We start from the raw sequence: 23,573 nt of genomic DNA, 5'->3' as shown, positions 1-23,573 counted from the left end.
TTCGTCGGCGGCTAGAGACTGGTTTGAGTCAGACGCGTGGGAGCGCCGAGAGACCTTGCTGCGAGCTGCGAGCCGCTGATCACCCTCTCGTCCCGGCATGTGCGAATCTTGTCAGGAATTATGTGAATCGTGTGCATGACGACCAGTGAGTTTAGCCAACACTTGGTGCACCATGCCAGCTGGGGACGAGCGGTGGAAGGTTGGACTACCTGCCAGTAATTAGCAGGACTTTATACGGTTCTATCGTGAGAACCTGGCGCACAGTCGTCGCATCCGTGGCTGTGTGGCCGAAGGACATAGAGTTAAGTTGTCCCCCGGAGACGCCCTGTTCGCAACTGTCCGCAACTTCGATCGTGAGTCCCAGTGAGAATCCCACCTACCCGGCTGCACTCGGACCTACCAAGGTATACGGACGGAGACCGAAGGTTACCGATATCTACTCTCTTCGCCCTCTGATCTCAGTTTTTGCCTTTTGCTGTTTTCTTGTCTTTGACCATATACCTGTATCTACTTTGTTCTCCCACATTTCTATTCTGTTGTCGTTACAATTATCAACACTTGTGCACCTTTGGGACGGTCAGTGCCCTTCGGCGCTTGCAACATTTCTCTCACGCGTCCCTGCCCCAAACTGCTATATCTTTATTCACGACGTTGTTCTCTCCAGACCGCGCACCTTCTTCGTGTAATACACCCTCTAATATCATTACTTTGACTTCCCCAACTCTTACTCGTGTGTTATGTGGCGAATAAATGAAGCCGGCCGCCGCGAATACCTTTGTAACTGCAAGATACATTGCAAACAGGCGACATGGTTGCCAAAATCCACCTACCACCTCCACCAAGCCCTCCTGGACAAAGAAGAAAGGGCATATTTAGCTGCAGCAGAGGCTACTACAGCAAAACGTGCACGGGATCCTTCCGAATCTCTAGAACCCAAGCAGCCTGTCCAAGGTGGACAGGCGAGTCCTGTAAAGCGCACGTGACCTTCTCCTGGGGAGGATCCTAGTGAAGAGGCAGAAGATGTCAATGTGGAGATGGACCTGGTATGTATTTGCCCTTCAATCCATTGTAACGTGCTCACCTTGCTGGCTTTCTTAGCTCAATCAGCTTGAGTTCTGCCGATCTCTTACACCTGAACATGATCGTCCCCTCACTCCATTACTTCGACCATCTGCACAACCTGAAGAGCACAACTTTTCTGTGCCACCATCGCGACCCTGGGAGGAGTCTCAGCCTGAGCTGGATGACGATGATGAGGCCGACTCTACTTCCGGACAGCCTGAGTTGATGCTACCAGATGCTCGGCGGCCTGATCATGGAAGCTACATTGACCATGTGCTAGCTGAAGAGGATGAAGAAGATGAAGAAGACAAACCTCACAGGCCTTCTGAGCTCAACGAGCCTGTGTTCACTATGAGCCACCGCATCAAAGATCTTGAAACTGCGCAGCAGTTTATTACAGCTCTTCAAGATGCTGCCCTCGAAACTGACCTATCGCCTGCTGTCATAGAACGCCTTCGCCATCCTCCACAAGAGGCTTTAGAGCTCGAAGACGCTACCGAGCACCTTTCGATCGAAGTTTACTTGGGCCTCGAGAATGCTTCGCAACGCCACTACAATATTATTCGTGACGCTATCTTGCGCTTTGATCCAAGCTGCGAGATGCTTTCATTTGATGCAGTCAAGCGCCGCATTGAAGAGCTTAGTGGTATTGTTCCTGTCTATCATGACATGTGCTTCGACAGCTGTGTCGGCTTCACAGGGCCGTTTGAAGACCTTGAGCAGTGCCCGATGTGCTCAAAGCATCGCTACGACCAAGCTGAACATGCACGCTCCGGCAAGAAAGTTCCTGTCAAGCGTTTCCTTACAAATTGTATGGGACCTGCTATTCAAGCAATGTGGCGCTCTTCCGTTGGTGCAGAGGGTATGAGCTATCGTGCACGTTGTACTGCCAAGATCATGAAGGAGATAACGCGGCAGGCTGAACACCAAGACGGCAACTTCGAGTTCTCTCCTCCTGAGCTTGACGACTATATACACGGCACGGACTATCTCGAAGCTGCCCTCAATGGGTTCATTGGTGAAGACAACACGGTTCTTATGCTCTCGCTCGATAGTGCACAGCTTTATCGCAACAAGACATCTGATGTTTGGATATACATCTGGGTTCTCATAGACCGCAGCCCTGATACCCACTACAAGAAGCAGAACGTCTATGTTGGCGGCGTCATTCCTGGCCCCAACAAGCTGAAGAATATCAACTCAATTTTGTTTCCAGGCTTCCGCCATCTTGCCGCCCTTATGAAAGAAGGCCTCGCGGTTTGGAATGGTGCTACGCAGCGGCTCTTTCGCTCAGACCCATATATCATTGCCTTCGGAGCAGATCAAATTGGCATGACGCAGATGACAGGCCTTGTTGGACACCATGGTCGCTTTGGCTGTCGGCTCTACTGCCTTTTCCTGGACGGCGCAAAGATAGGAGTGGCCACTACTTTCAGGCAACTCAACTTCCACACAATCATTGCATCAACAATTCTGATCATCCTGATGTCAATGTTGGCGTCATTATTAACGAGACATATGCAGAGAAGACTCACCGATACAACAACAATCTGCAGCAGCTTCTTTCAGGTTCACGGTCTCAGGCTGCCTACGAACGCATTCGCCTTGAGACAGGCATTTCCAAGCCCAGTATTGTAAGCGGCTTCCCATGACACCGTACTCTTGGCGTTCCAGGTTGCTTTCAGAGTGACCTGTTCCATCTCGCGTCTCTCAACATACCTGATTTGTACCTTTCCCTCTGCCGGGGAACTATCGACTGTGATAGCCAGGATAGTAAAGACACTTGGGACTGGGCCATTTTTTGCAATGTTCCACTTTGGGAGCAACACAGCAAGGAAGTTGCAGCCACTCGACCGTATCTTCCTGGGTCCTTTGATCGTCCACCACGCAACATTGCAGAGAAACTCAACAGTGGCTACAAAGCTATCGAGTTTCAGCATTATCTTTATGGCCTTGCGCCTGCTTTGCTGTACGGTCTCCTTCCGGAGAAGTACTGGCGTCACCTCTGCAAGCTCGTTCGTGGAATGCACATTCTACACCAACACCGAATAACTCAAACTGATGTTGCAGCTGGTCACAAGCTTCTCCTCAGCTGGTCACAAGACTTTGAGACCCTCTACTGCCAACACAAGACATCACGGCTCCATTTCGCACATCCTAGCACCTACGGTCCAGTTCATACCAGTCCCGAAACCCTTCGGCGTGGCCCCAACACAAACTTGAACCAGGCGGCTATGGAGCGTACAATTGGCAATCTCGGTCAGGACATCTGCCAGCACTCCAACGTATACGCCAACTTACAGCAGATCGCCCTCTGCCGCTGCCAATTCAATGCTCTCAAAGCCATGTACTCTGCGTTCGCCCCTGATCCCACCATACCGTGTGGTGCAGTCATTTTTGGCAATGGCTATATTCTCTTGCGTGCAGCCGAGAAGAGCCAACGGGCTGTTTCACATGCAGAAGCCGTCGCCTTGCGGCGCTTTGTCCATGCTCATGGTATTCCTGCAACAGACGCTTGGTTGCAACAGCCAAAGATTGCACGATGGGCTCGTCTGCATCTTCCCAGTGGGCAGAACGCTTGCTCGCTGTGGAAAGAGTCTCTCAAAACTCTTGAGGCTCTCTGAACATCTTGGAATGTGAAGGTACGTTGTGTTCTTCCCAGTGGGCAGAACGCTTGCTCGCTGTGGAAAGAGTCTCTCAAAACTCTTGAGGCTCTCCGAACATCTTGGAATGTGAAGGTATGTTGTGTCTCCTTCTGCATCCGAGTCAGCCGTATTTTTACTGTGTATTTGCTCTAGTTTTCCCACAATAGCGAGATTGAATATGGCGAGGTTCGATTCTTCTTTCAAATGGAAGTAGAGCCAGGCCAACCATCACGAGCATTTGCACTTGTGTCAAGATACACACATCCTGACCACCAGCTGCTGACCAAGTCATACGAGACTGTGTGGTCATGCAAGGCAAGTGGTGGTGATGATATCCTGGTTGTAAGTGTCAAGACAATATCAGCCGTTGTCGCGATGATTCCACATCCTCATCGAGCTGGCCACGACGAGCTTATAGGTAGAGTATTTGTTATGAAGAAGCTCGGGGTCGATTCTATTACATTATATGAGCAAGATGAGGAGCTTGATAATGAGGACGAATAGCTAGCTCACTGTGCTTCACTAATATCATGTATTACATTTTTATACTCCTCAATTCGAGGTGCAGACTGCACATTGTTCACTTCGCACCAGATATCTACGACAGGCGCCTCTCAGAGTGTGCGGCGCTTATAAGCGCTTTCTACCAGCTAGCACATCGTTCACTTCCTCCACCATGTCATTGGTATTTTCGTGGTTATGTCGCACTTCCATGGCTGCAAGCATGCCAGTAGCGTGGGCTCTCTCATGATGCCTCCACTGTTGTGCTACCATACGCACGCTGACAGCACCCAACTGCACGCACCACGATGGAGACCAGCTACATCAAACCAAGGTGCGTTGTACTTCCATAGTCAGTAACGGACTTTATTCATGATGATTGTGCTGCAGGACACATCGTCGCAGTCTTGCTCCGCACTGCGCCGTGCGCACACTCCCCATCGTTCCTCCTCCACTGCAATGCAAGGCATGACCGCCACCTACAACAAACCTTTGTAGTTGCCAACACGACGCGCAAGAGGACGAAGCAGAAGCTCAACGCACCGTCCATCGTCGCGCCCGCATGCTTCGCCCTGCGCATCCACCACCGCACATGCAACGCCGCGCAACCACCATCGGTCGCACAGGAAGGTGTCCCCCTTGGACTCGGGCCACTCAACGTCACCCTCGCTGTCACCGGTGCTGCTCACGAAGCCGCACGCGGACATCGAGCCAACATACGCCGCGGCGATCTATCCGTCGCCCAAGCCCATCGTCACCGCAGGCGCCCCAGAGGCACACCCTCGTCTTGCTCGACACACTCCTTGCCGCCGGCGTGCGCACCTTCATCGAACTCACTGACCCACACGAACTCTTCCTGTACTACCTACTCCTCGCTGTCACGAGCTCGTCCCATACTACTTGCACCTCGCTGCGTGCTGCTCGACATCGACCTGCGCAAGGTCGTGTACCACAACTTGCCTATCCGCGACCGCAGTCTGCCCAAGAGTGTCGACCTCGTGTGCCGCATCCTTACTGTGCTCCGCGGCCTTGCCGTGCTCCGTGACAATGAGCGCCGCGAGCGCATCTGTGCCGTCCACTGCCGCGGTGGCATTGGCCGCGCCAGCGTTGTCATCGGCTGCTGGCTTATCAAGTTTGGCATCGCACATGATGGCGCGGGCACTCTGCTAGAAGAGCACACGATGGCGTCCACCTGCGCTATGAGGATCGTCGCGGCTTCTCCGCACTCCGCCGTGCGCACACCCCGCAACGTTACTCCTCCCGCGCAGGGACGCCGGTCTTTAAGCAAATCGAGTTCGCGCCTAAGACCTCTAGTAAGCAGACTTAGCTATTTACCTATTTGTACTCCGTTGCTCAGTATGCCGCAGCCTCCGACTACGTCGTCGTGAACTCGAACAACACGGAACGTTCTCTGCTGGCAACGTTCTCCATTGGGGATCTCGCGCAGTGAACAGCGAACAAGACGGGCCTGTTCGGCAACACGCCCGCGAATGCCGTCGCGTTCCTACAGCTCCCAGCAAGAGACAGCATCTTCACGCGCGTGCCAGACCCTGTGGCCAGGCTGGGCTCGGCGCACTACAAGCTGCTCTGGGCAGACGGCCCCGCGGCAACGGTGCTTGCATAGCCAGCAATGGGGCACTTTGTGACGATCAACACCGCGGTCGTGTCGCCGACGTGTTTCTGCTCATCGACCCAAACTTCAACATGAGCTCCGACCAGGCTGCGATGCTTGCAGCCGTGCGCGCCACCCTGGCAGGCACGGGGGCTTCGACGTGTAGTTCAGCGTCGACGTGAGGACGCTGCTCTTTGCACGAGCAGGAAGATCCCCGTCGCCGAAGTAGTCTTAGCATGATAGTCTTAGCATAGAATTGGACACCAAAATGTTGTTGCGTGCTGATTGCTGCCCTTGGGTGGCAAATACAACAACTCTTGTAAACTCTCTGAGCATGCATAAATATATAAAAACCAGTCCCTCTCCAGCCAGCAAGCCTATGCTTCAATTGGCGTGATCATTGTTTGAGCCCGGGTCATCCTGAGGCAGGTTAGTATGTAAACAACTATGAACGTATGTACAATGCTGTTACTTACTGACACAACTGGTGCTCGGTCTGATACAGAGCTACTTGTAGCTGCAGGCTGCTGAGCGGCGCGGCGTGCGCAAGCGCGCTCTTCTTCGAAGGCTTCGGTACGCAATTGGAGCAGGAGATGCAGGGCCAGTTTGGTGCGAACAACTTCTTGAGTGATCTTCTGGCAGTATGTGAGTGGATACTGGTAAGGCAATGGGTCGTCGTGACGTGCAGCTTGCTGTCCGACTGAGCGCCGGATCAACCGCACGCATCGGTCAGGTTGACTAGAAGTGGCAGCGTGCTGGTCATGGTCATGGTCCATGGTGGTAGTTGTAAGTAAACCATGTCTCTGCAAAACACAGTCCTTTATAAGTCCAGAATATGGGTAGATGTGAGTAAATCTACGTGCACGGTGGTGTACCCATTTACTTCCGCTCAATCGCATATATAAGGCTCTCATCACAGCGACCGACACCCCCATTCTGCTACCCTGCTCTCCTGCATTGCTACTGTGATCGTCAAGCACATCTATCTGGCATCTTCTTACCATAGAACGCTCAGGCAATGGAGGGAATCCTTCAAAGTGGAGCAGAAGCACATATGATGCAAGAGATGGCTGGAGGTGACGTGTCGTTAGGTAAATTTCAACATAGTGATGACTACCAAGGGGAGAACTGACGAAAACAGGTACAGGCCTTTTGGAAGACACGTCAAGTCTAGATATGTCCATCAACATGACTGCCAATGCATACACAGGTGACTGGGAGACCTTTGAGGTTCCAGTGCGTGGCATTTGTTGCTGAGTGTGTATGCATAGCTAATGCACTGTTCCTGCAGCTATCAGCCAAGGAGGCTTCAAACATATCAGCCGTAAACACGCATATCGTTGGCACAATGACGAACAGCTCTGATTTGGGTCTGATGCCTCTGTTTAATATTGTTCAGCATGTACGGGAGGAGATGGAGGTTTTTGGGTGCGTGTATCTTGATCGTACATAGCTGTGCACCTCACCTGACCCAGGCACGATTTCCAGGAACCACATTGAGAAGCTGTATGAGGCTGTAAACATGCTCTCGTAAGTTTGGTTTATGTCCAATATTAGCTAGTAGACTGAGATCTCGCACGGAGCTCGCGGGTGGATGTCGTGATCCAAAGTGCCAGTATGCGAACTGCTATGGGAGTCCCTGGACCTAAGGAGAACATCAAACCCTTGCGTGAGAAGTATCCGAAGGTCCGTTTCTGGTGCAAGAACATGTACAAGCAGCAAGACGGACAACCGGGCCAAAGCGACCCCATGCGAGAAGAGACACCACGTCAGAAGTCCTATAAGAAGCTCCGATTCCTAGAAAACGACCAGGGTGTGCCATACACTATAGGGGAAATTGCTGTGGTTTGCAAAACCATGAAGCGCGCATTTCTTGACCTTGACAGCTCTCACGAGGTTGCGCCGCCGGCAACATGGCAGGGTCACGCTCTAGACTGCCATCGCAAAGGAGTCTTTAGTGCACTGTACAAGGCTCATCCTGATATTGAGTACTGCGCTGATGACTGGAAGGCCAATCAGATCGCTATCAAACGATATTCCCACTACCGCCAGCATCATCCGTGGCCTGCTGCATGGCCAGCACCTGTCTGCCGCATCAAGGAGGAGCCTCAGCAAATCGTCAGCGAAATCAAGGATGATCATGCCAACGGTGATCCCAGCTGCAGCCCTGGCAAGCCCGAACTGGCAGCTGACGTCGAGAACATGGACCCAGTGATGGCTCCTTTGCCTGATACCACACAGAAGAGAGCCGCTTCCACAAGTGCCAAAGACCGATGCGCAGCGAAGAAGCCCAAGATTGGGAGAAGGATCATCATAGCCAATCCAATGTAAGCCTACGCACCGTCACATCACTTAAGACTAACAATACAGCGGGTGGTTGCAGTCTTGCCACAACGCAGCCCACAACAGATGATCTGCCCGAGAATCTTTCAGACCAGGACGTCACTGGAAGTAGAGTCACGTTTGATCCCGAAGGTGGTCAGGTCAGCGAGGAAACGGCAGGATCAAGTGTGCCTGAGAATATTAATGTAACAGAGACGATGACCGAAGGCTCTGCTCTGCCTATTACAGCCCCCATCAGCTCTGCTCCAACTGAAGAGGCTGCGCGCTCTGATGACCAGGTCGCCAAGGGAACACTGCAGCTCAGGGAGCTGCAATGAAGATCACTGGGAAGTACGTACCTTGTTTCACCATGTGGACGTCAGCTGGTTAACCCTGTCAAAATCCTACTGACAGGACTTACTGTTGTGACACTTGGAAGGCCGAGCACCCTGACTGCCAAGAGGACTTGGCTGCCTTTGAGGCCTATTGGAAGGGCCTCACCGAGAGAGAGAAAAGGGTGCGTTACATGATATCTGTGGATGATGGCAGTTTCTAATTCATTGTGCACATGCTCATAGAAATTCAATAATCTTGCAGCCAAGGCGGTGAGTGTACAGATTTGTAGGGGAGTTACTTGGCATACTAACAGCAGTGCAGAAGCGTTAGCTGAATCGGACGGCGGCGAGCACGGCGTAAAGTCAGAAACGGTAGGTCTATTCGCATTCACATTGTCTCGCGCTAAATAGCTGAAAATCACCGTGCAGATACGAGCGGCTAGGTGAAGAGAGCTGCGTGGATGCGGGTATTTATGGGTATGTACTGCAAACGGTGTGCTACTGTATGGGAAGTAGAGGAGAGACGACCTGGGTGTGTGTAAATGTAGATAGCAGTATATCTGGGTGTACCACAATTTACGAAGATGAGAAAATTGCGTAGATGGGGGTGCCTCACAGTCCAATACACCTACCGTGGTCTACGGAGTCGAGCGGAGTAGGTTTGAGTCAACCCGGGTAGATGTGATGTTCACTGGTCACGTGAGTGCTGATCATGAGCTTCGGTGGCTATTCTTTTGAGTGCTGAGCTTCGGCATACTTTTGATCGTTGAGCTTCGGTGGCTGTTCTTTTGGGATCATCGGTGGCTTCTTTTGGGACGCCTCAGTCGCGCCTAACATAAGCAGCGCGTGCCACGGACGCTTGGGCCAAATCCGAGCTGCACTCACGGCCGATGTCACTTTGAAGGGCAACGGGACAGGTCCGAGTCTGCGGCATCAATAGGGTTGTGTAGAGGTAGAATACATAGTATGTTTATGGTTCTTATGCTTACATTTGAACCACTAATTTCTTGAAGTCTTCCTTCAAGGAAGCTGCAGCACTAGTGCGCGCGGCGACGGCATTCTTGGGGACGCTAGTCGTAGTGATGTGCGGGCCCGGCTTGGGCTCAAAGCCCGGGCTTGGGCTTGTGGCAGCGTCGAGCCGAGCCCTGAGCCCGAGCCGAGCCCGAGCCCGGCCCAAGCCGCAGGCTTAAGCCCGGGCTTGCTCACAATACAATGAATATTATGGTGCTATGAAAAGGGAGTATATTTGGATGTAGTAGATTATTACTGCGTGTACTCACTGAATTCAGCCTCCAGAAGATGTACACTCGGGGAATAAGTCGAGTCGCAGCGAAGCCCACGAGCGCGCGCCTACGGCAGGCACCAAACGGTGATGCACAATCGTGCTCGGCGGGAACCGTCGAGTCTAAAATATCAATATTATGTCTGGTATGTATATCTTACATCTCTCCCACCTTATCCTGAACTCAGGGAACAGTAACAGAGCCGGTACACCCAAGCCTGGGCTTCCGGGCCGGGCTTGGGCTTGACTATGCTCCGAGCCCGGCCTTGAGCCCGCTGCCAGGCTTGGCTCGGGTCAGGCTTTTTGGGCCGGGCTTGGCGGGCTCGCGGGCTTTGAGGCCCGGCCCGCACATCACTAGCTAGTCGTTGCAGGCACAGGCAAGCCTGCCCTGTGGAGGAATCCTGACACAGAGTGACGGGACAGCGAGGTGACTAGCGTCCAATGCCCAGAGTCGACGAGCTCAACCGCAATGCCTGTAGGCTCTACTATGAGTCAGGTGTCGTATGATACCTCTCATTCTCTCTAACTATAATTTCCGCGGTGTGCCGCCCAAGGACGCGAACGCGCACAGCGACGCCGGCTTCGCAAGCGGCGGAGTCCTTTCGTGGGACGCCTCTGTAGCGCCTAACATAAGCAGCGCGCTTAGCCCGCGGCCAGAGGGGCCCAGCGGGCGACACCGACGGCGACACCGACGGTAGACCTGCCGTGGCACGGACGTTTGGGCAAAATACGAGCTGCACTTGCGGCCAATGTCACTTTGAAGGGCAACGGGACAGGTCTGCGGCATCAATCGGGCTGTGTAAAGATAGAATACATAGTATGTTTATGGTTCTTATGCTTACATTTAAGCCATTGATTTCTTGAAGTTTTCCTTCAAGGAAGCTGCAGCACTGGTAGTGTCCTGTGCTCAGAGTCAACGGCGATCACAGCCGCAATGCCTGCAGGCTCTACTATGAGTCAGGTGCCGTTGATCCCTCTCATTTTCTCTAGCTATACATCAGGAAACAGGACTTGGGTCCATAGTGCTCCAAAATGCTCCTGTAGCACTCTGTAGCATTGCGGACCTAAGTCTTTTCCCTGATTTAGTTTCCGCCACAGCTCAAGCATCCCTGCCCCAAGGAACATATGCAGCAACCAAGGCGAGGGCCGCTTGCATCGGAGTGCCCCTCGCCAGCTTCCGGTCATGTCTCAGCGAGAGACCTACCGCGGGTTGTGTTTAACAGCAGTTCAGGGATTAAAACTGCTTTGTTGCTTTTTGTACTCGCTAAATTCACGTCTCCGCCTACTCAGCAAAACATATTCGCGGTCGATCATGATAGTGATAGACTAGCGCGAAACATCGTAATCCCGCCTGCGAAACCGTCCGCCAAAATCAAACCTGTAGGTGCGGCCCCTGGCCCTGCCCATCAGCTTCGCATTACACCCATCACCACCGCCAGATCCAACGCCCGACATCGAAGCCGGCCTGGGCGTCCTCAGCAGCACCCCTCATCTAATGGCCCTCCGGTTGCCACCTTCAATTGCGATCCGCGGCCATGCGCGAACGAAGAAACGCGTGTAAGTTGACCCTCCACCGCTCAAGACACACCTTCTGACACACCAATGGGGGCTGCGTGCGCGCTCAACGCCGGAAGTCACCGCCAGTGCCCCGCAGCCGTACTCGGACGCACACCGACCCGCACGCTCTCCAAAATCCAAAGAGCGCAAATCCGCTGACCACAAGAAAACCTGTGGCTAGACATGGAGGCCGCACACCCGGGGGGCGAAGCCGAGGACGGTGCACTCAAGGATGCGAACGCGTATAGCGACGCCGACTTCGCAAGCGATCTTTCCGCGACACAGGCACCCGCGGAGTACGGCCGGGCGGCGGTATACCGCCGAAGCCTCCTGACGCAAACCGTGAGCGTATTCATGTTTGCGTTTCCACTCGAGGAGTGGCGTGCGTGCTCCATGTAGAGCCTGCACAAAATGGTTCAGGCAGGCGCAGGAAGCCCTCGAGGAGCCCGCCGAAGAAGCTAAACGGCGAGGATGGGTATAAACCGGAGCCTGGGGATGCTCGCTGTGGACGATGACGAGGAGATATTGTATGCGCAAGGATCGCCGATCCTCATTAGCAGTGACAAGGGGCTTGTTTCTGTTACGACATTGATTCTTTACGTTTATCCAAGCTACTTGATCAACCTTGATCTAACGATTAAGATCTATATTACAGTCGAAAGCTTTCACCGCCAGTATATCAGCACGAGGTTTATGGAGGAATACACCGGTGCGGGTAGCATATTAAGAACTTAGTCGGAGCCTTCGTTGACTAGCGTAATCTCTACTATGATAAAACAATACCAGTCTGCGTGCGCAGGAGCTCCTCTAAAATATCTACGGAACTGGATCTACTATAACACTATGATAATAAAAGAGAGCATAACGGCGATGCAGAGGACATGATTACCGTACAGGAAATATGATGACGATGCGAAGAGTGAACAGGTCTGCGTACGAAGACTAGAGATACTGCGACAAAAGGATGAGTACTGAGAGCTAACGTTGTCTATGCGGAAGACATAGGGACATGCCCAGCTCTGGGCAAGATATTTCACCGGCATGGGCAATCACGCCATAGAAGAGATCTAATGCGCTTGTCAGAGGCAAGCTAACTGGCTGACGACGTTGTGGCTACTCACAGAGACGTGGTCTTCGGGTTCCTCATAGCCGGACCCTTCCGAGTGACGAGGGCGCGACCGAGAATCAGCTTTTTTCGCACGTGTCCTTGTCGCACGCGGAGGAGGATAGCCAAGCTGATAGAAATGTACCAAGACGAATGCCGTATGCAAGAGCCCAATCACACTGATGATAATGATGAGGACACGGGCAAGAGTAGAGGCAGGCACGCCTTGAGCATTTGCCGATGGCAACCCTGCATTCACTTCAGGCATGGGAATCTTGCTCCGCAGGTCAAGTATGGCGTGTTCCGCGTGTGCGGACATGTTTCCGGACGATAACAGGCACCACAGGAGACTAATCGCGAACATCCCGAAAAAGACATAAGACCTGGTAGAGGGAATCGTCAGACATACGTGCACGCTTAGAGGTACTATGCAATCTTGATACTGACCAATTTCTCCATGCTATGGGAGCCGCAAGCAATGCAGATGTCGCAATGAATGGGGATTCAGTGTTGTGTTCAGTGACTGAGTGCCAGTTCCATAGAGACTCTTGATTTCGACGGATGAACTCGATGTGTCTCTTCATCGTCATACACAGCACGAGGGCGGCACCACCACATATATATGTTGCGTATGAGAACGTTGTCGCGACGGCGAATGACGGACCCGCCACAGGCTGTATGTGGCGCTCGACGAAGGCGCATGCACTATCATTGCAGTCCGTTGAGCATAGAAGCAGGGAGTAACACAGGCGACGCACAATACTATCCATTCACATTGGCTTGTAATATCGTCCCAGCTCTTCAACATGCGATCGATGAATTTCTGCCAATCGCTCTCGAGCTTGGCAGGTGGTCGAGTGCCCAACTTGGCCTTCGCATTGAAGTCGTCGATGGCATGGGAGAAGAAGGGAAAGGACGGGACGGACATGAGGAGACCTCTGCAGTACGCGAGCGTGCAACAAGCCACCACGAGCGAGTATGTCCATGCAGCGATCCTGCTGCCGTGACTGTATGCTCCTGCGCCGAATGCCTTTGGCTTCGTCAGCGCTAAGAGGGGGCAGTGATCAGGGCTAGATCGGACGCTTGGAGCGCCGGGGGTTCGCGGACCTTACCTGCGACCTGCGAGCCGTTAAATGCACTCTCGTCCGGAATGTACGAGTCTTGTCGGGGACTGCGGGGATCGTGTGCATGGCGACCAATGCGTTGGGTCGACACTTGGTACGCCATACCAGGGACGAGCAGAGAAAGAAGGGAATGGACTACCCACTTGTCTCCCCTCGCAGTCCCCGGAGTTTATGTAGTAGGTCGGCATCAGACCTGTGTGGAAAGCTTCCCAAGCTCCAGCTCCAGTAGGGCAAATATTATGGCGGACGCCTGACGCTCTCTTAGTTGGAAGTGCTACGGTGGGTATACGTCAGGTATACATGCGCTTCCAATGCTGTGTACGCCACTCGGCCAAGTCCTGGAAGCGCTCACTGGACTCTCAGGGCGTTCAGCGTCTCTCAGCTCAGCCGCTCAGATGTCAAGGTTCGAGCTTGGCCCGTAGCAAGATAAATAATAGAATAAAACAGTAGATTGTACCGGAATATGTTCATGACTATTTTAATCCTTTCTCATATCCTAAGAAAATGGCGAGCCTGAATAATAGAGTCAATGAGCATGATCCCATTAGCCCATCGGTTACATCTAACCAAGACCATGCTTTGCTGCGGATACTCATTCCATCACCGCCTCGTGCCGAAATGACGCGCTTCGAGAGGTGGTTGAGGAGAGGCCAATTTGTGGACCGAAAAGAACAATGCTGCCAGCGTAGTAAACACCGTGACTGAACACTAAGGTACGTCTCGTGCAATGCCGACCAGACGTGACCCGCCGGTGACTTTCAAATGACAGATGTGACTGTTGTCAGACGTGTGGCATTGCTCTGCTAACTGCGCTGAACGTCATGGAAGTGCAAGAAATGCAATGAAAGCTTTCAACTTTGACACTCTTCTCCCCAGAACTTCATTTTTGTAAAAGTATTCCCGGCCTTTAATGTGCAGCCCTCCTAGCTTCAACATATCGGGAGCCTTTTTATTTTACGATTTTCTTCCAGAGAGGAGTTTGCCCATCTTTCTGTTTCCGTCACTCTTTCCCCGCCAAAATGCATCCAGGGCGCCCCAAAATGTGAGATTATTTGCCACGTGGAGCGGTCGGTATTACACGAGGCATACCTTACTGAGAGGATGCGCGGGCCAGCATCTGAGGGGCGCAATCGCATGAGCTAACTCTAGACGCCGTGAGCGCCCTGGAACATACTGTATGTATAGATCTGACGCGACCTGACGAGCCTTCGTCAGGGTGTTTCAGGGCCCGGGCGGTTTTGCCAATGGGGAACAAAGTGTCCTTGCATCGCGCAGCAGACGCTAGACCGTGCGGTTGCCTCGTCGCGTCCCTCGTAAGGAAGATGCGCAATGTGCACCCTAGGTGAGACTGATGCTACCCTGAGAGGGTGTCCATCGTAAATTTCTCGTGTATCGCGCCATTTATGGCCATTCAGAGAGCAAGTTCCTTGTGCTTAGAATTGTGCCGACCATCGTAAGGATATAGAGGTCGTGTCGTGGTCGTGAGCTTCGCGTGCGGCTCGTGGTCCGCGCTCAGCACTGGACACGATGACAGCCGCTCAAGTCTGTGCTATTAGGAATTTGTCAACGTGTTTGCGACCGCGACTTTGGCACTTTCCGTAGGACTTTTGCGAACTGCATCGCACGGAACGCTGGATCGCATGACATGAGACTAGCGGGATCGCAAGGCTAGCTCGTGCGCTTACTGCACCTGACGCCAAAAGCGCGGTTTATTGTTTGCGTACGTGCGAGGCTCATCGTGCTCGCGGGAGGATGTCTCAGGGCGCCAATGGCAGTGGCAGCTAGACTATATAGAGTGGCGCCGCTTGCCGGCTTTTGCCGCAGCCAGTCCGGAGAGCTTTCTAGACGCTGGCTTCTGGCGTTTCGCTAGCGCTGTCGTAAAAGGCTATACATCCGTTGCTACTGGCTCACCTAGCACGGTATGTAGCATTGTGCTATGTAACATCGGCTTGTGCTCAATGTTGTTTTTTATTTAAGGGCATATCCAGCCTCGCACTGGTTATGACATTAAAGCTAGGTTGCCTGCCGTCTTACTCAGCTAGTCAACTGGTTCAGGACAATAGCGACCGAAACAAGGATGTTTGCGTCATCAACATCAATACTGATGGCGCAGTTCATTACATGCTATGTGCACCTGTAGGATGCCCTGTAAACTTGAGCTGCATGTGCTCTGCTTGTACATCTAACCCTAAGCCAATACCCGCGAACGTGGATATGGGCGTCAAGCGCCCATTGCCGATTTCCGTGTTCAGGGTGAGCAGAGCTCGTACGCCCAAGAAGATCCCATCCATGACAGCCGCAGAGTTCTTGCACTTATCAACACATGTATCTGCAGCTCCGTGTCATGTATATCACCTGTGGGATCGTGATTCGGGTGGGGAGATACACAGAGGCGATCATCAGGAAAACAACTTAGGTCCACAATGCTACAGAGTGCTACAGGAGCATTTTGGAGCACTATGGGCCCAAGTCCTGTTTCCTGATGATGTAGTGAGAGGGTAACAGCCAATGACATACCTCTGCCCCCTAGCTAGAGTGGTCCTGTGTGTCGCGTCTCCGCTTGATTGAAATCTGGAACGGGATTGGATGAAGATGGCCTTGAATTGTGTGAAGGCCAGAAGCTTAGGTTATGGGGAGAGTGGATGGTAGATGTCGCATGGCCGCTTTTGGACGATCAGAAGCGTCCAAGGACTGGATGGCTTTCCGGCAGCATATAGATGGAGAGGGGTAATTTTCTAAGCATTAAACTATATACAGAATTGTTCTATGCACCTTCAAGAGCGGGGAATCTAAAATTTTTAGCGACGCTCGTGGGTTTGGGGTGTGTAGCTGCGAGAATATTGTTCGTGCCTTGGGAGCCTCACACATCATAGGTGCGGGGGACGCGATCAACAGCGAGTCGAGTGGCGTGTCAAATAATATGATAATGTACAAGCCAGGTACCGGTGAGGTCGAGTGTCGAGCGGAACGCAGCATCGAGGGAGTCGCGAAATGTGCTCTGATGCAGTAGGCCCGGGAGCTGTAGATTTTATTCACTTTGGGCGTGCACAGTTCGGTCCATAAACCCGGTTCTAGGGGTATCGGAAACTGGTCACGCCGCCGCAGCGGTTGCCTGCACCTGCATGCGTCCATCGAGGAGCTTGTAATTGTTGCACACCTTTTGCAGCTGTTTGGCCGCCTTCCTAGGCTGTCTAGCTCTACCTGCGGCACATCACGATCTTCCGAGGATGTCTCACTCTTGGACTCGTCCAGCCAGCTCTGCGGTGCATTTAGCTATCCGTAGTCAGATGTGATGGCGTATTGCTTGTTCAGGAAACTTTCGAGAGCAGCATTCCTGTGTGAAGCACGGAAGGTATGCCTTGAATTTTTCCAGTGTGGCCGGTTTGGGCGTAGACACGAAATGTATTGCGTTGTAAAGTCACAAAGACGTCGATATACAATGAAGGTGTGTGTTCTATGCAACGAAGAGAATAGCAGCAGAGATAGTTAACAATATAATATCCGCGGGAGGCGCTGTCCAGTACATTTAAAGGAAATTACGGCAGCTATAAAGTAGTCCATGCTAAAATCCATCTACGCTTTGGGTATAGCTGGGGGTGCCGTAGTTGCCCTACGGCTCATTCCTCGGATGCGCTCCCCATAAATCCAGAAGAGGATCAGCGCGGGGCTACCGACGACGAGGCAGAACGCGGCAAGGATGGTATCGCCCTTTCCAAAGCCGAGCGCCTTGTACATGTACGGCGCGAACAGCGGGAAGCCGAAGCCCGCGAGCGACCGCAGGCACGTCACGGAGGCGAGTGCGCTCGCGGCGTACCTGGGGAAAGAGTCGATGATATACGCGTTCAGGCACTGGAACGCCGACGCGCTTCCCACGCCGACGAACGCGAAGCCGATGTCGGTCACAATCCAGTGCACATGCTCCTGTGCGCTCCAGCCGGTCATGAGGAGGCCGACGGGCAGAAAGCTCGTGCCGACGATGGCGGGCGCTGGAGACAAGTTAGTAAAGCCAGGAGAGTCTACGCAGAGAACAGGTACGCACGGAGACGATACTCGGGTTTGCCGACACCATTGTTTTTCGCCTTGTACCGCCTATAGACTCGGTCGAGGGCGCGCGAGCCGATTTGCGCCGACACGGTCAGGCCGAGACCCTGCGCCTTCGCGTCAGTGCTGCTCGAACGACTAGATAGGCTTGGCTCTACTCACCAAGGAAATGTAATGTAAACCGGCGATGCCAATCTTCTCGTGGTACACGTCTGTGAAGACGGTTGGAATGGTAGTCAACAGCACTGCGCATATCTTCTGAGTAAAATGAATGCATGAGGACGAAAAGTACGTACGGTAGACTGTACCGTACACGAAGGCCAGATAGATACCAAATAGCTGGATGATCGGCTCCTGGAAAAAGAGCGCAAATGGCCGGCAAAGAGATTGGATAAGGAACTCTTTCATGCGTATCTCGCCTTTCTGGATCTCGTACACCGTCTTGACGAGCCTCGGATCGCCCTTCTCTGTATCACCGGCTAGCTCCTTCCTGATCTTATCTGCTTTCCATTGAAGTAACACCGGTGCATAAGCTACGGCATGTTAGCATCTGCATCGCGTGAACAACGGCGCATACACTCACTCTCACTGAGGTACCTCATCCCTATGAGCTGGACGACAGCGTCTGCGATTGAGACGCTATAAAAGACCCAGTGCCAAGTAGACTTCTCGGCAATCCAACCGCCAACAACAGGCGCGATAGCGGGGCCAAGCAAAGGGGCAAGAGAGTATATGCCTACGGCACGGCCACGCTTATCCGCGTTCCACATGTCCGAGAGCACTCCGCCACCAACGGACAATGGAGCGCTGCCGCCAATTCCGGAAAGGAAGCGAAAGGCGATAAGCTGACCCTTGGTTTTGGCGAAGCCGCATACAAGATTGAAGACTGGAAGACGTGGTAAGTACGGCCTTACGGATGCTTGTATAAGAAGAGGAATCGGACGCACTGAGGAATATCAGATTAGCGAGCTGAAGGAGCCGAGAGCGACCGTAGATCTCGCTTAATGGACCAAGAACCAAGGGGCCCACAGCTATGCGAGATTGGCGTTAGAGCCCAGAGGGACGTGAAGACACCAAGTGCTCACCGTAAGCTAGAATATATATCGAGATCGTCAGGGATATCTGTATACTCGACGTTATATGCAAGTCTTCGGCGACTTGGAAGATGGCCGGCGTTATCATGGACGACGCCAGAGGTGATATAAACGTAAACAGCGAAACTGAAACTGCTGACGCCCACTTCTTCTTCTCCGGCCAACTGCCAAGGGACTGAGTAAGTAGCAGCCTGAAACATCGACAAGGCGAGCGACGTACTTCTTTGGGTTCTCGGGATCATCTGGACCATCCCAGTCTACGACAATTATGTCTTGTTCTTTCGGGGGAAGCGACGCCTGATCGTCTACCAGCGCTGATTTCCTCAACGACTCCGGGATAGTTGACGTTCTGTCCTTCTCTGGCAGTCCACTATGGGGCTCGTCTGGGTTGCCTCCGGTGGCCGACGCCAAGTTATGCTGCGATTTGCGCGGAATTGCAGGATCATCGGCATTAAGATTTAGTTGTGAGCCGCCGCTGCCAAGAGTGCTCCCCAGCGAATCCCTGGGACTGTGTGTGTTTTCGGGCATTTGCTGAAGGAGGCAGAGCGTCGGGGGAGAAAGACAGAGCTTTGGGGGGGCTCGCCGCCTACCAAATTTTATATACGAGATAACCACCATCCCAGGAGGATGTCGCACCTTGTTCGCTTCCCAAAGCTGTCAACGTTCCCCCATCGCATCTTTCGCGCCGGGCTATGTGTCAGCACTTCGTGGTCAGCTCCGGACGCCCGCGGGGCCCGGTCGTGCGCACCCTTTTGGCAACGAGATCACCAAAATTGGCTATAAAAGTGCTCCTGTGTGCACTTCACGACGATAATGAGCCTTCCAAGAACGAGTGAAAGAGACTAAAGACATGAAGCATGAGTGGGAAGACTACACCTGCCACTCCCAGCACAAACGGAGCACCCCGAGATCTTTGTGGCTGGGCGCTTCAAAGATTCGCGATGTCTCAGGGGTGTGACAACCGCGGACTGCACGAAATGCTGCTGACTGGAAGGCCCTCGCAAGTGCCAGAACCGAAATTATCAGTGGCATACGCGTGATATCGCGAGAACACTTTTTGATATATTGTGGAATTCGAACCTCCAGAAAGCCGATTGTCGCAGAGATAGGGTTCTAAACGTCAGAGGACGTGGTTTTTAAGGGCCTGTGCGCTGAGGCATGGGCTCCCCGAAGAAATGCTTGAGTATCTTCCTCACTACAAGTATAAAAGATGCGACCCTGAGCAATGATCGGCATTAAAGTGAGGATAGTTAACAAAGCCTACCTGCCAATAGACAGCGTCGGCGATATAGTGTACATTATGATGCGTATAAACTTCCTCGCGAGTTTAAGCGTGCCTAGTTCAAGGCTGGACGGAGACGGCTTGGAGGTCGAAAGGTTAACCCGTAAGCTTCCGCATGGTATGCAAGGTGCTGACGCCCATGGGCCTGAGATGCCTTTCATGTCGGTCTTAGCCCTCTTGAATTCGGAATGTGATATTGGCAGTTACTTTGCCAGAGAGCTAACAAAAGTCGCGATGCAATACCCCTGAAGGATCTTGCTGACGTACAGTAGTTAACAGCGTTGCGGTAGAGTATGTGTTCAACACCATGATAACTTAGAGCCTACATGGTAAGATCTTGATACACACTCCAGTTAAGTCTGTGAGGAAGGGCCAGAACCTCTGGTTTATCTGTACAGATTGAATCCTGCTACGCATGTGGTCGCAGGCAATAGGCCTCCCTTCTCCTGTGTGATTACTCCGTTTTACGTCACGAAAAGCATGGTCTCACCCTAACAGACACGTTTCGCCATTCTAGCATATTACAAGACTAACCACTCCTGAGCCTGCTTCAACGCTTCGTCCCACCCTCCACCCTCGGTCCTCGTCCACGCTTGCATGCTGTCCACCTCGTCGCGCCCGAGCTTCAGGCCATTGTAAAGGTGGGGGAATAAGCTCTCGCCTGGGCGGGACCCGCACACCTTCGCATCGGGGCTCTCCCACCTGATGTCCTTCTCGATGGCACTGTAAGGGATGCGCAAGATGTATACGCTGGGGTCATCGGTGAAGAAGTGTTTCAGCGTGCCCGGGATCTGCAGAGCCGTCGAGAGGTGGATGAACCCGGATTTCTGGTCAAGCTCGCTCACGGGAAGCGCGGGCGGGAGAGGCGTTGGAGGAGGCGCGGTGTAAGGGATGAGTTTGTATATGTAGGTCGGGTTCGCAGATTCGGTGCTCATGGTGCGGGGACAGTCCGTGTCGCAACTCACGTGTTTATGCGATCAAAGATGGTGGAAATAGGCGCTTTCTGAGTTAAGAAATAGTGTGTTACTAAGTAAGTAGCTTGCATTAATGGTGGTAAGCGAAATGGCTAAGACCTAATCTTACATGGCTTCAGTGCTTCTTTCGCACCGAGAACTCCCACCCGCATCGCTCCCGACATTCCTACGCGCAGAGCGAACGATCAAGATCTGTCGAAGTGCCTGAAGTGCCCGAACGCCGTTGATTCAGCCCCAGGGACATCATCCTCTCTGCGATGAGCAGCGTCTGCCACCATGCGCTAGCTATCATGATATCAGCACGATCATCCGATGAATACTGTTCGAGCCTTGTACCGGCGTGAATATTCGCAGGGTTGAACCAGGGACCACAGAGAGCAGTGTCGAAGTTATGTTGCAAGTCCTGATTCCGGCCTTTCGTGCACGCCGTTTGCACCTTCCATAACCGGACAGGCGGTGCGCGGTCAAGTATTCATATCGATCGCGTTTCATGCTGCATCCGCATTGCAGCTCTTCAAAACCGTATCTCGCTCTCCCGCTTGCCCATCTCCTTCCTTCACTCTGACCATCGCGGACGCCAGCACCCAGACATGCAGAGCACACAGATGCAACGACACTCGTTCCAGGCCCTTAACTCGACCTTCGTCGTCGATTCCGAGTACCAGTTCGTCAAGGAGCTTGGCCAGGGTGCGTACGGCTGTGTCGTCGCCGCGAAGCACCGACGATCTGGTGAGGGCTGCGCTATCAAGAAAATTACGAACATCAACACAAAGGTCGCCTTACTTCACTGTCTGCACCGTTGAGGTATTGACCGGACTGCAGAGGATATTGACAAAGCGATGCCTTCGTGAGATCAAGTAAGTGCCTTATCCTAGTACGCTCTCACAGCCTCTGAACGTTCTCTACAGGCTTCTGCACCATTTCAGAGGGCATAAGAATGTGAGATAGTGTCCTAGGAGCGCATGGGCATCTGTTAATGTCAATAGATCACTTGCCTCTACGATATGGACATCGTCTTCCGCCCGGACAGCTTCAATTTCGACGAGGTCTACCTCTATGTACTGCTTTCTTCCTTTTTGCTTTCGCTTCATCCTGACATCATCACAGGAAGAGCTCATGGAAGCGGACTTGCATGCGATTGTGAGTGATCTCCATGCCGACGAACACATCTTGCTTACCATTTGTCCCCCCTCCCCAGATCCGCTCCCAACAACCCCTCTCAGATGCACACTTCCAGTCCTTCATCTACCAGACGTTATGTGGCCTGAAGTACATCCATTCTGCGAACGTACTACACCGTGACCTGAAGCCAGGCAACCTACTTGTGAATGCGGACTGCGAGCTCAAGATCTGCGACTTTGGTCTCGCGCGTGGGTACCAGCCGGGCGGCGGGGCGACCCAGAACAGGGGCGCGGCAAACCAGGGTTTCATGACCGAGTACGTGGCGACGCGATGGTATCGTGCCCCGGAGATCATGTTGAGCTTCGCGAACTACGTGCGTCTTCTCTCCCTTTGCCGTCGGAATTATCGTCCCTGAGACGTTTCTAGGGCCCGGCGATTGATGTCTGGTCCGTTGGATGCATTCTTGCTGAGCTCCTCTCCGGAAAGCCCATCTTCAAGGGACGGGAGTGCGTACCGTCCGCTCTGACACAGATACCGTCTGTTGACCTTTCCCCAGCTACGTCGACCAGTTGAACCAGATCCTGCACTACCTGGGCACGCCTGCGGAAGACACGCTGCGTCGCGTCGGCTCGCCGCGTGCACAGGACTACATCCGCTCGCTGCCGATCAAGCCGCGCGTGCCGTTCTCGACGCTCTTCCCGCGCGCGAACCCGCTCGCGATCGACCTGCTCTCGCAGCTGCTCAACTTTGACCCCGCGAAGCGCATCACCTGCGAGCAGGCGCTCAAGCACCCGTACCTCCAGGTTTGGCACGACCCCGCGGACGAGCCCGTGTGCCCTGCTGTGAGTGCGCCGCGATCCTGACCTACGAGCTTGAGAGCTAATGGCGTGTAGCCGTTCGACTTCGGCTTCGAGGAAGAGGACTCAATCGAGGGCATGAAGCGGCTCATCATCGAGGAGGTGCAGAGCTTCCGTGTCGAGGTGCGCCAGCAGGCGCGCGGCGGTGGCCAGATCCGGCGGGAAGACAGGTGCGCTCCTCTACTCCCTCTCTTCTTCTGTATCGAGGGTTGCTGATCGAGACGGTGCAGCCTGCCCATCCCGACGCGCGAGGAGCTCCAGAGTTCGACAGGGCAGAACGGCGGGTACCCGCTGCCCGAGGAGCGCACGGCAAGCCCTGTCACAGAGGACCCGAGCGCGGAGCTTGAAAAGGAGTTGGCCAGCACACACCTCGGGTCGCGCAGGGCCTGAGCGCAGCCTGCCAGCGATCGCAGCAATGTCTGATTCACTTGCGCGGTGCGTTTCACCAGTTGCTGACTGAGCAGGTCTGGTAGTGCGACTCAGACTTCTTCGGCTCTCCTGTGGGGTGTCCGCCCGGTGGAGGTCTTGGATATGTATACCTTTCGTTCGTGTGTAGCTTCATTTGTGATAAATTATGCGGTGTCGTGTTGCTATGTATCTCAGATCGTCTTGCTGTAGAATACCCACGTGAAAACTATGCAACGTAGCTTGGTTGGCT

General features: G+C 53.2%; 7 protein-coding genes across 7 annotated transcripts; 5 read left to right on the top strand and 2 right to left on the bottom strand.

The window, feature by feature from the left end:
• Positions 1-1,034: 1,034 nt before the first annotated feature.
• PHACADRAFT_197932 (uncharacterized protein) lies at positions 1,035-3,686 on the top strand (the record flags this gene model as incomplete). Its single annotated transcript, XM_007398131.1, has 4 exons — positions 1,035-1,043; positions 1,099-2,555; positions 2,619-2,691; positions 2,748-3,686. The coding sequence occupies 4 exons, from the start codon at positions 1,035-1,037 to the stop codon at positions 3,684-3,686; spliced, it is 2,478 nt and encodes an 825-aa protein (XP_007398193.1).
• Positions 3,687-4,516: 830 nt separating this feature from the next.
• On the top strand, positions 4,517-5,596 carry PHACADRAFT_30499 (uncharacterized protein; the record flags this gene model as incomplete). Its single annotated transcript, XM_007397561.1, has 2 exons — positions 4,517-4,542; positions 4,675-5,596. The coding sequence occupies 2 exons, from the start codon at positions 4,517-4,519 to the stop codon at positions 5,594-5,596; spliced, it is 948 nt and encodes a 315-aa protein (XP_007397623.1).
• A 1,400-nt stretch (positions 5,597-6,996) lies between these two features.
• On the top strand, positions 6,997-8,480 carry PHACADRAFT_197930 (uncharacterized protein; the record flags this gene model as incomplete). The annotated part of the gene is made up of 5 exons (XM_007398130.1): positions 6,997-7,056; positions 7,112-7,248; positions 7,309-7,350; positions 7,404-8,147; positions 8,204-8,480. The coding sequence occupies 5 exons, from the start codon at positions 6,997-6,999 to the stop codon at positions 8,478-8,480; spliced, it is 1,260 nt and encodes a 419-aa protein (XP_007398192.1).
• A 3,019-nt stretch (positions 8,481-11,499) lies between these two features.
• PHACADRAFT_211194 (uncharacterized protein) lies at positions 11,500-11,797 on the top strand (the record flags this gene model as incomplete). Its single annotated transcript, XM_007398129.1, has 2 exons — positions 11,500-11,672; positions 11,737-11,797. The coding sequence occupies 2 exons, from the start codon at positions 11,500-11,502 to the stop codon at positions 11,795-11,797; spliced, it is 234 nt and encodes a 77-aa protein (XP_007398191.1).
• Positions 11,798-16,932: 5,135 nt separating this feature from the next.
• On the bottom strand, positions 16,933-19,273 carry PHACADRAFT_259918 (uncharacterized protein). The gene is made up of 8 exons (XM_007398128.1): positions 18,901-19,273; positions 18,672-18,844; positions 18,534-18,617; positions 18,170-18,472; positions 17,883-18,119; positions 17,749-17,831; positions 17,585-17,693; positions 16,933-17,531 (listed from the first exon to the last, which is right to left on the bottom strand). Exons 1-8 carry the CDS (start codon positions 19,206-19,208, stop codon positions 17,119-17,121), a joined length of 1,710 nt encoding a protein of 569 aa, XP_007398190.1. The 5' UTR covers positions 19,209-19,273; the 3' UTR covers positions 16,933-17,118.
• Positions 19,274-20,164: 891 nt separating this feature from the next.
• On the bottom strand, positions 20,165-20,996 carry PHACADRAFT_259916 (uncharacterized protein). The gene has a single exon (XM_007398127.1). It carries the CDS (start codon positions 20,895-20,897, stop codon positions 20,484-20,486), a length of 414 nt encoding a protein of 137 aa, XP_007398189.1. The 5' UTR covers positions 20,898-20,996; the 3' UTR covers positions 20,165-20,483.
• Positions 20,997-21,084: 88 nt separating this feature from the next.
• On the top strand, positions 21,085-23,571 carry PHACADRAFT_259914 (uncharacterized protein). The gene is made up of 10 exons (XM_007398126.1): positions 21,085-21,709; positions 21,759-21,793; positions 21,845-21,875; positions 21,923-21,994; positions 22,044-22,076; positions 22,135-22,431; positions 22,485-22,564; positions 22,615-22,900; positions 22,952-23,085; positions 23,146-23,571. The coding sequence occupies exons 1-10, from the start codon at positions 21,527-21,529 to the stop codon at positions 23,303-23,305; spliced, it is 1,311 nt and encodes a 436-aa protein (XP_007398188.1). The 5' UTR covers positions 21,085-21,526; the 3' UTR covers positions 23,306-23,571.
• The last annotated feature ends 2 nt before the right edge of the window (positions 23,572-23,573 follow it).

Source organism: Phanerochaete carnosa (genome assembly GCF_000300595.1).
Source record: "Phanerochaete carnosa HHB-10118-sp unplaced genomic scaffold PHACAscaffold_7, whole genome shotgun sequence".
Lineage (NCBI taxonomy): Eukaryota > Fungi > Basidiomycota > Agaricomycetes > Polyporales > Phanerochaetaceae > Phanerochaete > Phanerochaete carnosa.
The sequence above is the reverse complement of the archived record's forward strand: the minus strand, read 5'-3'. Positions and strand labels throughout refer to the sequence as shown.

What these genes read in the sequence shown, in the direction of transcription:
- PHACADRAFT_259918 (XM_007398128.1), bottom strand. Translation starts at nt 19,208, where the DNA reads ATGCCCGAAAACACACACAGTCCCAGGGATTCGCTGGGGAGCACTCTT. An exon ending in GATCCCGAGAACCCAAAGAA is followed by an intron (nt 18,845 to 18,900) that starts GTACGTCGCTCG and finishes GTCCCTTGGCAG; the next exon opens with TTGGCCGGAGAAGAAGAAGT. An exon ending in GATGAGGTACCTCAGTGAGA is followed by an intron (nt 18,120 to 18,169) that starts GTGAGTGTATGC and finishes AACATGCCGTAG; the next exon opens with CTTATGCACCGGTGTTACTT.
- PHACADRAFT_259916 (XM_007398127.1), bottom strand. Translation starts at nt 20,897, where the DNA reads ATGAGCACCGAATCTGCGAACCCGACCTACATATACAAACTCATCCCT.
- PHACADRAFT_259914 (XM_007398126.1), top strand. Translation starts at nt 21,527, where the DNA reads ATGCAGAGCACACAGATGCAACGACACTCGTTCCAGGCCCTTAACTCG. An exon ending in AAGCGGACTTGCATGCGATT is followed by an intron (nt 22,077 to 22,134) that starts GTGAGTGATCTC and finishes CCCCCTCCCCAG; the next exon opens with ATCCGCTCCCAACAACCCCT. An exon ending in ACGAGCCCGTGTGCCCTGCT is followed by an intron (nt 22,901 to 22,951) that starts GTGAGTGCGCCG and finishes AATGGCGTGTAG; the next exon opens with CCGTTCGACTTCGGCTTCGA.